Below are 14,181 nucleotides of genomic sequence, written 5' to 3' on the forward strand. Positions count from 1 at the left end.
TTTTTTTACGGAATATTACTGTAAATGGAATGGAAAAACAGCGACACCGTTTTTTAACGGTAAAATTCAACGAAGCTGCCCAAAATTTTTTACCGTAAAATCTACAGATGTTGTTTTTACAATAAATTGATTTATATAGAAAACAATGTCAGCTCAGTCACCAGAATTTTACCATAAAATCTATTGTAATTTTTACAGTGTACAAATTGATGGATACCTTGCATTAACAACATAATTCAAGCATATATTTGTGTATTTATTTTCATTTCAACAAACATTTTTGCAGTTTATTGTAATATAATATGTTGCATTATTTGATCAAATTATTGTTTAAATATGTGGAATTGCATACAGTACATGTATTTGTTCTTTCCATGTTGACATTGAAAATAAATTTAGCCAAAAAACTGGAAAAGCTTTCGTTCGGCATATAATGTCGAGGTTTCCACGTGCCACATAAAATGACGTGGTGGGCCAGATTTGGCCCTTGAGCCTTGAGTTTCCAATCCCAATGGACCGTTTTTTTTTTTTAATGGCAAAATTGACTGATGCAGATATAGTATTTTCACCAGAAAGTGTCGGTGTACTGTACCCAACTTATAAAGTGGCAGAGTCAATGTCTACCACAGGGGTGTCCAAAGTGCGGCCCGGGAGCCATTTGTGGCCCGTAAGTCATTTTTAAGCGGCCCCACGGCACATTTTAAATATACTATGGGAAAAAATTAAAAACATAAAAAGTTGTAAAAAAGAGCAAACAGGTGAAATGTAACAAGAACATGTTGCAATATTTAGTCTAATAACACAAAGCTGCCATGCAGGCTGTTTCTTTCTCAAAAAAAAAAAAAAAAAGAATAGTGAATCAAAATCAATTATGAATTATTGACCAATTCAAGGCTCCAATTACGTCACATTAAATATTCCACTTTGAGAGATTTTTTGGGGCAAATGTTGGATATTTTGTGTTTGTCATAAAAAACTGAGCTGTTTTTTTTTTAAAGAAACGGACAAACAAAAAACATAAACAAAAAAAAACGTATAGTTGACGAATGGATCTGAAGTTGATCTCGAGACCATTGTGTTAAAAGTAAACAGTACAAAAAAAATTCGAATTTATTTTTTAACACTTTAATGACCCTTTTGGATCAGTGTGTTTTGTTTTTAAGTGTCATTGCACAAAAAATAATAGTGAATTAAAATCAATGGTGTTATGAGTTGTTGACCTTTTTCCGGCTCCAATTATTATATAATCTTAAACATGGTTTTCTTTGACAAAAAAAAGCATACAACTTAAACCTTTAAAAACGTCATATTGACAGATAGACCTAATGTCGATCTAGAGATTTAAAACTTGAAGAATAATAAATATAATAATACTGAATAATGACACATTTTTTACATTTTATTTTTACCAAAACCCTTTGGGGTCCCCGGGATCAAGCCTGAGTGGGGGCCTAAATGTATATTTTTTATTTATATATTGTATTGGTTTTTAAAATAAATGGCCCCCGCTTGCTTTGATTTTTCAGTGTGTGGCTCTCAGTGGAAAAAGTTTGGACACCCCTGCTCCACCATTTAAAACTGTAGTTATTCAATTGACCAGGGGGGGCGCTGTGGAAACGGTGCATTGCAAACACTGGTCATGTGACTGTGACGCGCATTTTAAATAGGAAGTGCTTCACTCTGGTGACGGTAAATCATCAAAAAAGGCGAGAAGAAACATGGAGCAAATATAACTTTTTAAAGCGTTGATATCAATAAAAGATATGGTACTCGGATATCTCCATTCAACAACGGTTGGTAATGTACTGCTGCCGTTCTCCAAGTGGAGCGTTGCTCAACACATTGGTTCTCCTTCAAGTCCAGCTCCAAAAACAAGTTGTTACAAGGATGCCAAGATCCGAGCTGAGTGTGGACGGCGTGCGGCGAAGGCCAACCACCAACATGCCGAACCATGATACCCGGAGCCGGGCGGAAGTAAAGGAAGTGGCGGAGTGCAGAACCGAGCGTCAAAATACTACCAGACAGCTGACAGAGGAAGAGCTGCTCGTCCATAGAGTCCATGCAGAAGCATGTCAGGTAATGGCAGCAATAAGACTTTTTGTATTATCAGTGGTTTGATCGCTTATATAGTCTCTCTCTCTCTCTCTCTCTCTCTCTCTCTCTCTCTCTCTCTCTCTCTCTCTCTCTCTCTCTCTCTCTCTCTCTATATATATATATGTATGCATATATGTATATGTATGTATATAGATTCTTGTGGTCGCGATTCGATTCAAAAACGATATTTTTCCAATTCAAAACGATTCTGTATTCATTCAATACATAGGATTTCAGCAGGATCTACCCCAGTCTGCTGACATGCAAGCAGAATAGTAGATTTTCAACAACAAAATTTTTTTTATAACTGTAAAGGACAATGTTTTATCAACTGATTGCAATAATTAAATTTGTTTGAACTATTAAATGAACCAAAAATATGACTTATTTTATCTTTGTGAAAATATTGGACAAAGTGTGTTGTCAAGCTTATGAGATGCGATGCAAGTGTAAGTCAATGTGACACTATTGTTTTTTTTGTTTGTTTTTTTATAAATGTCTAATGATAATGTCAATGAGGGATTTTTAATCACTGCTATGCTGAAATTATAACTAATATTGATACTGTTGTTGATAATATTCATTTTTGTTTCACTACTTTTGGTTTGTTCTGTGTCCTGTTTGTCTCCTCTCAATTGCTCTGTTTATTGCAGTTCTGCGTTTTGCTGGGTCAGGTTTGGTTTTGGAATTGGATTGCATTGTTATGGTATTGCTGTGTAGTGGTTTGTTGGATTGAAAAAGAAGAAAAAAAATCGATTTTTAAAAAAATGAGAATCGATTCTGAATCGCACAATGTGAGAATCGCGATTTAAATTTGAATCGATTTTTCCCCACACCCCTAATATATATATATATATACTGTATATATGTATATGTGTGTATGCATACATATACTGTATGTATATGTGTGTATGTATATATATATATATATATATATATATATATATATATATATATATATATATATATGTATATATATATATGTATGCATATGTGTGTATGTATGTATGTATGTATATATATATATATATATATATATATATATATATGTATGTATGTATGTATGTATGTATATATATATATGTATGCACATGTGTGTATGTATGTATGTATGTATATATATATATATATATATATATATATATATATATATATATGTATGTATATATATATATGTGTGTATGTATGTATGTATGTATATATATATATATATATATATATATATATATATATATATGTATGTATATATATATATGTATGTATGTATATATGTATGTATATATATATATATATATATATATATATATATATATATACAAATGTGCTTTATGCACATTCAAGAACAAACTGCTGGCCATCATGGACAATCCTGCCCACCCACTCCACCAGACAATTGAGGGACAGCGGAGTTCATACTCCAACAGGCTCCTTCAGCTTCGTTCCCACAGTGTTTGATTCAAGAACTCCTTCATTCCGCACTCCATCCAGCTGTAAAATCACTCGCCATGTAGCAATAGATGATATCTGCCTATTACCTGACACCTTCTATGTTAGCTACTTGTCTTTGTTTTTAATGTTTATTTTCGGCTTGATTTATTTCTACTTTATGCTGCAGCTGTCAGATATACTGTATTATTCCATCCATCAATTTTCTACCGCTTATTCCCTTTGAGGTCACGGGGGGCGCTAGTGCCTATCTCAGCTACAATCGGGCGGAAGGCGGCGTACACCCTGGACAAGTCGCTACAGATAGACAGACAACATTCACACTCTCATAGAATAGAATAGAGTTTTATTGTCATTATTGCAATGAACAGGTTCAAAGAACAACGAAATTGGAGCAGATCCTCCTAAGGTGCATATACAATATGGTAATATAAATAGTAAAAAAAAAAGATAGAGATGAGAGATGTATCTATCCATCCATCCATCCATTTTCTACCGCTTATTCCCTTTTGGGGTCGCGGGGGGCGCTGGCGCCTTTCTCAGCTACAATCGGGCGGAAGGCAGGGGTACACCCTGGACAAGTCGCCACCTCATCGCAGGGCCAACACAGATAGACAGACAACATTCACACACTAGGGCCAATTTAGTGTTGCCAATCAACCTATCCCCAGGTGCATGTCTTTGGAGGTGGGAGGAAGCCGGAGTACCCGGAGGGAACCCACGCATTCACGGGGAGAACATGCAAACTCCACACAGAAAGATCCCGAGCCTGGATTTGAACCCAGGACTGCAGGAACTTCGTATTGTGAGGCAGACGCACTAACCCCTCTGCCACCGTGAAGCCCAGATGTATCTATGTATATGTATATATATCCACACAGATGCATATATGTATGCGTATGAATATATACACACACATACATATAACATTATTGTACATTGTAGTCCAAAAAAATTTAACCATTAGACATGAGGACATGATGGACATATTGTGCTCACTCAGTGCCTGTTTAATGCACATTCACTCACTAGGGCCAATTTTAATGTTGCCAATCAACCTATGCCCAGGTGCATGTCTTTGGAGGTGGGAGGAATCCGGAGTACCCGGAGGGAACCCACGCATTCACGGGGAGAACATGCAAACTCCACACGGAAAGATCCCCAGCCCGGGATTGAACCCTGACTACTCAGGACCTTCGTATTGTGAGGCAGACGCACTAACCCCTCTTCCACCGTGAAGCCCTATACTGTATTATTGTACATGGTAATTGTTATACATTGTATATATGATATAGACATAATACATATAATATACTTTACATATATTATGTAAATATTACATATATATGTTATATTTTATATTGCTATATTGAGTCTATTTATACCTGCCTTGTCCTTTCCATCCTTACACTTTCCATCATTGTAAGTGAGCTACTGTGTGGAACAATTTCCCTTGTGGATCATTAAAGTTTGTTATAAGTCTAAGTCATTACGAATGTAATGCGCGTCTTATGCACAGGTTGGGATATAATTCTTAAAACATATTGAAAAATTAGCGCCTTCTAGGCATCCGTGTAAATGTTGCAAACATCCTTTTTAATGTTAGTAATCATTTTTTGTCATATCCCTCACATTCTCCAGATTGTCTCAGCTCCTCCATCAAGCAGAGTTAGTGAGGCGTGCAGCCGTCCTCGGTGCATCTGCATGCCTTTAGGCCTCTCTGTTGTAAATATTGTGCTCCTGAATATGCGGTGAAGTTAAGGCAAGTTGGCCACGACCTGAGGAGAGTGTTAAGGCTCAGGTGGGTGGGAAAAAGCACAATGGAAAGCGGGTCCAGCTATGCTAGCTTCACTATGTGGCCGTGCAATGCCATGTGAAATGACAGGCTGTGTCACCAAAAGGCCCGGGGCTTTTTTGTCTTTGTGGCCTGTCACAGCTCACAAACTAGTGGGCTCCCAGTTTGAAACAGACTGAGAGGTGACATTTCAGAACTTCCTGAGGGATGGCAAAGGAGTTTGGTGTTTTTCACTCACAGAAGGTGGGTGCATCTATTAACAGTTAGGAGTCTCATGCAAAAGGTTGCGTTAGAAATGTATTCTTAGGCACCTTGTGTAGGAGAATTCAATACAAACTATGTCAATATTGGTTCATTATTGGATAGTTTTGACTAACGAGTGCAGGGACTATATTTTTCATCTCTTTCAAAGCAAACAGGTCACATACACTACTTGTCTTTAACCCAAAGCAATCTGTTGTTATATTTATATATACAGTATATGTTAATTTCAGCTATGTGTTTACCACTGTCTGTTGTTTAAGTGTATGCAAGGACAATCCACTAGCCTATGTGATGCATGTTGCACTAATTAAAAAATAATACGTTCATTATGTTCAGGCAAAGAAGCAGATGTACGTTGACCCTTCCAGTGGGTACAAGGTGTTCACAGAGTATGCCCAGCTTCAGCGAGGGAAGTGCTGTGGCAGCGCATGCAGACACGTGAGTTCTTTGTTGTATGTTCTTTCTCTTCTCTCCGGTATTTTCTATCCTACTGTTCTTTCGTCCGCTTCCACTGTGGTCTTCTCTGATCTGGAGCATGCATTCCAGTATTCAGGGTTCATACACCCTTTCAATGGCCAAATTCAAGCACTTTCTAAGGGCTTTCAGGATCAATTTTCCAGTTTTTCCAGTACCCTTCAAAAGAAAAAAACAGTGTGAATCTATCCATAGCCTTATTGTTTGAGGTCAGCAAATGCTGTCTGTAGGAAAAATACGGAAAATCTGCTAAAACCTAAGCCTTAAATCGAACCAGCAATTACTAACTGAATGGGGCATAGAAAATGAAGCAGTTTTTGTGTAGACTATTCAATGTCAGTGGTGTTTGCAAACATGTTTCCATTTGTGTTGTTTTTCACATTTCTTGTTCTTTTTCTTACTTACAGCACTCAATGACATCGAACAGCACGGATTGATTCACACCGTATTTGTGCTTGTATACTGCATAATGTGATATAAATGCACGCACCCCCAAAGTGTCAATTTCACTCATTTAATAACAAAATTGTTCCACATTAATATTCATCATCAGCCGTTGTCAGTCCACTGCTGGATGAAAGCCTCAGCATGTTTCTGCCATTTGGCGTACTTTTCATGCTGGTTTAATATTAGGATAATAAATTAAAGGAAAATATTTTGTTTGTTTCACAACACCTCAGTCACCTTTCATTTAGCATATCTAGTCTTATAACTGTGGTTATGATAACAAATGAACAAAAAGACAAAAGTTTACTTTTTTTGCTTTCACTGTGGTAGTAGCCAAACAAGTAAAGTAGACAATGAAAATAATAGAGCAAGAAATGCATACAACCATGTTGTGTAAAAAATACAAAATCATCCATTTTAACTCAGCTCTAAATTGTGAAAAAGGTTACAAATTATACATTACATGACCTTTTACAATACAAATAAGTCTAATAATGTAACCATTTTAATGCAATTAACCAAAACGACAAAATGTAACTTGTTTGCTTTAACTGAGGTAGTCAGAAAACCAAAATAATGGAGCAAATAAAACCGGTGGAGCGAGGGATAAGTGAAAATAAATGAAAATTTGGGGAAGGACTATAACTTATTCGTCAACTTCTCAGTCAAAAATGCATTAAAGTTGACAAAAATGAGCAGATGATCTGAGGTCGCCTTAGAAATACAGTGGTCCTCTGGTTTGTGTGGTCCAGCTCACAAGTTTTTTGGAATATATTGGATAAATGGGATGTTTTAGGTTGCCAGCAAATATTCGGGTTACGAGACTCTCCGCCCGTAGTTGGCATAGCAATGCCATGGTGAACCCCTTTGAGATCCGGTGTATCACTCGCTAACAATAGCTAATAACCAGAGATCGACATAGCTTTGTTTTTCCAAATATGGGATCACAATAAAAGTGTAAAGGCCAGGGCTGAGCAGAAGAAGTGGATGGTGTGCATAGAATTAAAGAAATGAAATCATCAAAAAACATGACCGAGGTGTGTGTAATAGGGTTGCACCACTACGGCAAAAATAATAATCCTGATTATTTTTTATCAATATTGAAATCATGATTATTAATCCCATTTATTCATTATATTATGTAAAACATATTTTTATTAGACTTTGTGTTTTAAACAGTAAGATAATTTGGCTTTTTATTTAAAATAAAAGTAATTCGTAAATACTAAAATTTTATTTACAAAAGACAAAGAGCAAACTAAAAATAATCATGCCATTCGAGAGTTTGTTCATAAATTGCAAACAGGTGAAAAAAACAATATGCACAAGGAACACACTGTACGGCTCACTGTTGTTTAAAACATAGAACATATGTCTTTGGCCAAATTAAATATTTTTATATTCATACATATTTTTTTCATACAGTAACGGCCTACTAATTTTAATATTTTATGTTAGTGTGGTTTGGATTTGATGACAGTGTGATATCAAATTTTCATATCATTATATCCCTGCAAGTTGACTATCAAAATAGTCTTTACTGCAGCCCTAATATGGACAAGCGCTCGCAGGAGATATTATAGTAGGGGAAATAATCGATTTTTTTAGATGCATCGCAATTCAGACATGGGCGATAGTAAAATCAATTAGTAAACATCACTAATAAATGTGTTTGTAAATAAAGTAATGCAGACAATTCTAAAATTTGGCTGACTGCAGCAAGACATCTCATCGGGAGATCCGACCAACTCCTCAAATTTTAGGACACTTATGCTCTAGTTTTGATCTCCATCCATCCATTTTCTACCGCTTATTCCCTTTTGGGGTCGCGGGGGGCGCTGGCGCCTATCTCAGCTACAATCGGGCGGAAGGCGGGGTACACCCTGGACAAGTCGCCACCTCATCACAGTAGTTTTGCACTCATTTCAATTAATTTAATAAATGTAATGGGAATTAATTTAACTATTTCTTTTTACAAACGCACTGGTTATAAAAGTTGCAAGTGATGAATGCTTATTTAGTGAAACGAAAATAAATGTAAAACTGCATCAATATAAATCAATTAAATATGCATCATTAATCTATTTTTGATCGAATCGTAGCTCCTGAATCGGAATCGTGAGGTGCCTAAAGATTCCCACCTCTAGGAGATAACGTAGAAGTCCCATCTGCAAAGTAAATGCTATACTTTATTATTACATTATTAACTCAAACGACTGTAACTGTTGGTATTACATTGTTTTTCATACATTTGTTTTCTAGAATTTAGTTTTCTTATTTAAAAGTGTGTTAGACATTAGAATCTGTGTGAATGTGATTGTGAATGTTGTCTGTCTATCTGTGTTGGCCCTGCGATAAGGTGGCGACTTGTCCAGGGTGTACCCCGGCTTCCGCCCGATTGTAGCTGAGATAGGCACCAGCGCCCCCCGCGACCCCAAAGGGAATATGCGGTAGAAAATGGATGGATGGATGGATGGACATTAGAATCATGGCATTTTTTTAAGGCCCAGCATGAATCTATTGAATTTCAATTCTTTTCAATGGAAAAGATTGATTTGAGATCCGAGTAGTTTGACTTCTGAGCTCCGTTAATTAAACATGTTAGGAAAGTACCATTGTGCTTAAAGGTGTTGCGTATTGTTACTGCATTTAACGACACATTGTATTTTAATGAAATTAGGTGCGTATATGAAAGTAGATTAACAGTTATTGAAAAAACATTTGAAACTAACAGAATGTTGAAAGAGAACATGGGTTTTGTTTTTCATTTTGTGGTCATCACAGCCTCAAAATGCTGTAAAGTAAGTTTGTCTCTTCTTTCCCTCTGAGTCTTGTTCAGATCTCGTCAGTCCTCGTCCTTTCCTTTCCTGCCCTGTTTAATCACATCAGTCTTGTCCACTCCTTTGCTCCGTCTTGTACTTTGCGCTGTGATTGTTCTTTGCACTCGTAAATGTCTTTCCCACTGCATGACTTAAGTTTCTCTCCGCATGTGGTGGTTTAATTATTTCATTCTCTCCTGCAGTGTCCCTATGGACAAGTCAACGTGAAGGACCCTGCGATGAAGAAACGGTTTAACTCTCTATTTTATGTGTAGATCCACCGTGCCTGGGTAACAGGTATGGTAGGTTGTTGTAAGAATGTAGTGCCTAGTTGTTATTTGAACAATTTTTAGCAGTGTATTGAATGATGAAATACGGGTAGTGACTGCGAAACGCCTCCCATACATCACAACTATTCTGCATTATTTTATTTTTAATTTGAGTGGGGAAAAATTATTTGTTCTGTGGAATCATGTGGACCAGGGGTCACCAAGAGCTACTTCTTGGGTACTGATTAATGCGAAGGGCTACCAGTTTGATACACACTTAAATAAATTAACAGAAATAGCCAATTTGGATCATTTACCTTTAACAAATAAATCTATATATATTTTTTAAAAATGGGTATTTCTGTCCGTCATTCCGTCGTACATTTTTTTCCTTTTACGGAAGGTTTGTGGTAGAGAATAAATGATGAAAAAAACCACTTAATTGAACGGTTTAAAAGAGGAGAAAACACGAAAAAAATGAAAATTAAATTTTGAAACATAGTTTATCTTCAATTTCGACTCTTTAAAATTCAAAATTCAACCGAAAAAAATGAAGAGAAAAACTAGCTAATTTGAATCTTTTTGAAAAAATTAGAAAAATAATTTATAAAACATCATTAGTCATTTTTCCTGATTAAGATTAATTTTAGAATTTTGATGACATGTTTTAAATAGGTTAAAATCCAATCTGCACTTTGTTAGAATATATAACAAATTGGACCAAGCTATATTTCTAACAAAGACAAATCATTATTTCTTCTAGATTTTCAAGAAATTTTTTTTTAAAAGAAATTCAAAAGGCTTTGAAATGAGATTTAAATTTGATTCTACAGATTTTCTAGATTTGCCAGAATAATTATTTTGAATTTTAATCATAAAAAGTTTGAAGAAATATTTCACAAATATTCTTCGTGGAAAAACAGAAGCTAAAATGAAGAATTAAATTAAAATTTATTAATTATTCTTTACAATAAAAAAAATTACTTGAACATTGATTTAAATTGTCAGTAACGAAGAGGGAGGAATTTAAAAGGTAAAAAGGTATATGTGTTTAAAAATCCTAAAAAAAATTTTAAGGTTGTATTTTTTCTGTAAAATTGTCTTTCTGGACGTTATAAGAAGCAAAGTAAAACAATTAATGCATTTATTTAAACAAGTGAAGACCAAGTCTTTGAAATATTTTCTTGAATTTTCAAATTCTATTTGAGTTTTGTCTCTCTTAGAATTAAAAATGTCAAGCAAAGCGAGACCAGCTTGCTAGTAAATAAATACAATTTAAAAAATAGAGGCAGCTCACTCTTAAGTGCTGCTTTTTGAGCTATTTTCAGAACAGGCCAGCGAGCGACTCATCTGGTCCTTGCAGGCTACTTGGTGCCCGCTGGCACCGCGTTGGTGACCCCTGATGTGGACTATGCAATTTAATTGTGTTTTTTTGTTTTGAAGCTTTCCTTGAATTTCCAATGAAATGCAGTGCGCTTCCTTTCTCTTTCATTTTTATGAGCACTTAATTTCAGTGGTATTTCTCTTCTTTGATGTATTAAAAAAGGTTGTAGGAGTACAGGAATTAAAACTGAAAGTGCATTTTAGATGTTTGCCCTCAAGATAAAGTGCATATAAGAGACATAACAGTCGGATGTCAGACAACAGCTTGTGCTCTTTTGCTTTGCATCTCCTATTTCTTCCCTCTCAAATGTGCGAGTGCAATATTAGCATTGTTTGCGCTGCACATCGGCTCGACTGAACTCGCTACGTTTGACTTAAATACTATGTTGTTAAAAATAGGAACGGGCTAAGGGTCAGCCCTCTCACTTGGCTGCCTTGCTTGTACACCACTTGATGGAATCAGGCTGTTAACAAACACGCCGCGGACATCAACAGCGGCCCCACCAGACTGGCAGCCTCCTGGCAACACTTGGCTAAAGCGCAGCTCCCTGCGGCTGCTCTCCTGAGCCGCAGCCTAATGAACTCCAGGGCCCTCCTATCGCGCTACTGCGATACAGCAGCTCATGTTCAAGAGCATGCATAGGCATTTCTATAAGAGCGCAATACCCTGTGGCTCCTAATGGGCCAATATAGAATAAAGGGTGCGCTAAACACTGCACTTTGCAGCCCACAGTAATAGCAGCGCGAGGTAAGGCCAAGCGCACGTATATTGAGGAGAGATGTGAGGTTCGACTCGTTAGTGCATGTGGGAAGACAGCGCCATGCCTCCGGGCTCTGAGCATGTCACACACGCTCGCCTGGCTCTGCCTGATTGGGCAAACAGAGGCCGTGTGAGAGGATGTGTCTGCCGCCGAATTCGGTCGGCGCGGCCACTATCCTCCTCGGCAGGTGGGTCCTAAAGGCAAGTGCTTGGTGACGGCAGCACAGGCCGAGGAGATTTATGATCCCAACAGTGCTGAGGAGGACAGGTTCTTGGGGAGACGTCGTCAGGCGCGATGAGAGGCGAATTTATTCGGTGTTATTGTAAACCGAGGCAGCGGAGCGTGCGGCGGCAACATTTCTACAGCGGGACGGCGAAGGTGTCACACCCATCAAGTAGGTTACCTGGGTCCGCTTGCCTGCCGCCTCCCTGCGCCTTTTGCCTGGGGACTTATCTGTCACTTTCATGTAGAAGCATTGCCACTCAGGGCCTTGGCAGTCCTGCAGCCCTAACCGTGAAATAGGCCAAACTGAATGTCTGCCTCACTCCTCCACGTCTTTACAATCTGTCGATGGCAAGGAATGGAATGTTGTTCTTCATCCTGTTTTAGCCTAGAAGTTGGTGACACAAACAACGCAGCAAACTTCGCCGGCCACTTCGGTCCAAATCCACCTCATTTATGCTTGAGGGTTTTTTTTTTTTCTGAAACCGTCTTTAATGATTTCATGCATAGTGGAAGAACATTCCACTGAAGGAAAGTGTTTACCTCCGGCAAGGATTTTTTGATTTTGCTCACCATGAGTGAAGGTGAAAGCCATTTTTTTCGACTTTTGGCTTCATCAATTTCCATAAAACGCCTCGTAAGGGTGCTGAAAATCCAAGTGGTGCCTTGACACTTTAATTCGTTCCATAACTCAAAATATTTGTATCTTAAATCAAATATTCCCCGTTGAATTTAAATAAAATGCCTTTAATCCTTCTGAGGCCTCCCCAAAAAAACTTTGTTTGGAATATGTTTTAAAGGCCTACTGAAACCCACTACTACCGACCACGCAGTCTGATAGTTTATATATCTATGATGAAATATTAACATTGCAACACACGCCAATACGACCTTTTTAGTTTACTAAATTGCAATTTTAAATTTCCCGCGAAGTGTCCTGTTGAAAACGTCACAGAATGCTGACTTGTACGCGTGATGTCACGGACTGTTAGGAAATATTAGCGCTGCGCACACACACACAGCTAAAAGTCGTCTGCTTTTACGGCATAATTACACAGTATTTTGGACATCTGTGTTGCTGAATCTTTTGCAATATGTTCAATTAATAATGGAGAAGTCAAAGTAGAAAGATGGAGTTAAGAAGTTTTAGCCTTTAGCCACACAAACACACGGTGATTCCTTTTTTTTTTTACTTGATTTTATTTTTTTTAATTTTTTTTTCTAGTCCATCGCTATCAATATCCTCAAACACAAATATTTCATTTTTGCTCAAATTAATGGGGAAATTGTCGTTTTCTCAGTCCGAATAGCAGTTTTTGTTGGAGGCTCCCGTTAAAAACAACGTGAATATGTGAGGAGCCATCAACGGGTGACGTCATCATCTGCTACTTCCGGTAAAGGCAGGGCTTTTCTGTTAGCGACCAAAAGTTGCGAACTTTATCGTCGATGTTCTCTACTAAATCCTTTCAGCAAAAATATGGCAATATCGCGAAATGATTAAGTATGACACATAGAATGGACCTGCTATCCCCGTTTAAATAAAAAAATATCATTTCAGTAGGCCTTTAAAAGGGAAAAACAAGCTTGTAGATAACAAATGTATAAAAAAACAATACAATGTACTACAAACAACTACAGTATTTTTATTAAGTAATGTAATAATTATGTACAGCTCGGATGTCCGACTTGTTTTTATTGAGGGCCACATCGCTATTATGGCTGCCCTCAGAGGGCCACATCGCTATTATGGCTGCCCTCAGAGGGCCATATTAACTGAAGTGGCAGACCACATTGAATGATATGGCAGGTCACATTAAAAGATGTGACGGACCACACTAAATAATGTGGCTAACTACATTGAAGGCCTACTGAAACCCACTACTACCGACCACGCAGTCTGATAGTTTATATATTAATGATGAAATATTAACATTGCAACACATGCCAATACGGCCTTTTTAGTTTACTAAATTGCAATTTTAAATTTCCCGCAAAGTGTCGTGTTGAAAACGTCGGTATGATGACTCGTATGCGTGCGTTTGACGTCTCGGGTTGTAGCGGACATTATTTTCCAGCCCGATCCAAGCTATAAGTAGTCTGCTTTAATCGCATAATTACACAGTATTCTGGACATCTGTGTTGCTGAATCTTTTGCAATTTGTTCAATTAATAATGGAGAAGTCAAAGTAGAAAGATGGAGGTGGGAA

General features: G+C 37.3%; 1 protein-coding gene across 3 annotated transcripts; it reads left to right on the forward strand.

The window, feature by feature from the left end:
* The first annotated feature begins 1,625 nt into the window (after positions 1–1,625).
* Positions 1,626–11,099, forward strand: lg22h1orf53 (linkage group 22 C1orf53 homolog). Of its 3 annotated transcripts, none has more exons than XM_061883484.1 (4): positions 1,626–1,793; positions 1,864–2,076; positions 5,936–6,037; positions 9,543–11,099. In XM_061883484.1, the coding sequence occupies exons 1-4, from the start codon at positions 1,764–1,766 to the stop codon at positions 9,612–9,614; spliced, it is 417 nt and encodes a 138-aa protein (XP_061739468.1). In that variant the 5' UTR covers positions 1,626–1,763; the 3' UTR covers positions 9,615–11,099. The 3 variants fall into 3 exon arrangements, with proteins under 3 accessions (XP_061739468.1, XP_061739467.1, XP_061739469.1); XM_061883485.1 differs by having other exon boundaries at positions 1,636–1,793; positions 1,859–2,076; XM_061883483.1 differs by having other exon boundaries at positions 1,635–2,076.
* Positions 11,100–14,181: the final 3,082 nt, after the last annotated feature.

Source organism: Nerophis ophidion, linkage group LG22, assembly GCF_033978795.1.
Source record: "Nerophis ophidion isolate RoL-2023_Sa linkage group LG22, RoL_Noph_v1.0, whole genome shotgun sequence".
NCBI lineage: Eukaryota > Metazoa > Chordata > Actinopteri > Syngnathiformes > Syngnathidae > Nerophis > Nerophis ophidion.

What these genes read in the sequence shown, in the direction of transcription:
- lg22h1orf53 (XM_061883483.1), top strand. Translation starts at nt 1,801, where the DNA reads ATGTACTGCTGCCGTTCTCCAAGTGGAGCGTTGCTCAACACATTGGTT. An exon ending in TCCATGCAGAAGCATGTCAG is followed by an intron (nt 2,077 to 5,935) that starts GTAATGGCAGCA and finishes CATTATGTTCAG; the next exon opens with GCAAAGAAGCAGATGTACGT. An exon ending in GTGGCAGCGCATGCAGACAC is followed by an intron (nt 6,038 to 9,542) that starts GTGAGTTCTTTG and finishes TCTCTCCTGCAG; the next exon opens with TGTCCCTATGGACAAGTCAA.